General features: G+C 80.5%; 1 protein-coding gene across 2 annotated transcripts in view; it reads left to right on the plus strand.

Annotated features, from left to right (window-relative positions):
- The first annotated feature begins 8 nt into the window (after positions 1-8).
- The window catches only part of B4GALT5 (beta-1,4-galactosyltransferase 5), a 34464-nt gene continuing 34072 nt past the window's right edge, over positions 9-400 (plus strand). For both annotated transcript variants that reach the window (XM_041478550.1, XM_041478551.1), the window contains exon 1: positions 9-205. In XM_041478550.1, coding sequence (XP_041334484.1) covers positions 88-205 — 118 coding nt within the window. In that variant the 5' untranslated portion in view covers positions 9-87. The remainder of the gene's footprint in view (positions 206-400) is intronic.

Below are 400 nucleotides of genomic sequence, written 5' to 3' on the forward strand. Positions count from 1 at the left end.
GGCCCCGGCGCGGCGCCTCCCGCCGGGCCTCGGCGCATGTGAGCGGCGGCGGAGCGGCAGCAGGGCGGCGGCGCCGCCGCATCGGCCATGCGGTGGCCCCGCGGCGCCTGGCGGCTGCTGCCCCGGCGCTCGCTGCTGACCGCGCTCTTCCTATTCTCGCTCCCCTCCTCCATCCTCTACTTCGTCTATGTGGCGCCGGGCATCGGTAAGCGGCGGGCCGGGGCCCGGGGCGGGGGCGCACGGGAAGGGGCACGGGCGCACCGGCTGCCGCTGGAAACGCTGAGTAATCCGCGCCCGGCCGGCCCGGGGGCCGCGGCATCCCCGGCGAGGGGCGGCCCGGGCCCGGCGCCCCCGGCTGCGGCTCCGCGGTGCCCGGGGCTGGGCAGCGCGTCCTCATCTC

This window comes from Pyrgilauda ruficollis, unplaced genomic scaffold (assembly GCF_017590135.1).
Source record: "Pyrgilauda ruficollis isolate IOZ18807 unplaced genomic scaffold, ASM1759013v1 scaffold45, whole genome shotgun sequence".
NCBI classification, from domain to species: domain Eukaryota; kingdom Metazoa; phylum Chordata; class Aves; order Passeriformes; family Passeridae; genus Pyrgilauda; species Pyrgilauda ruficollis.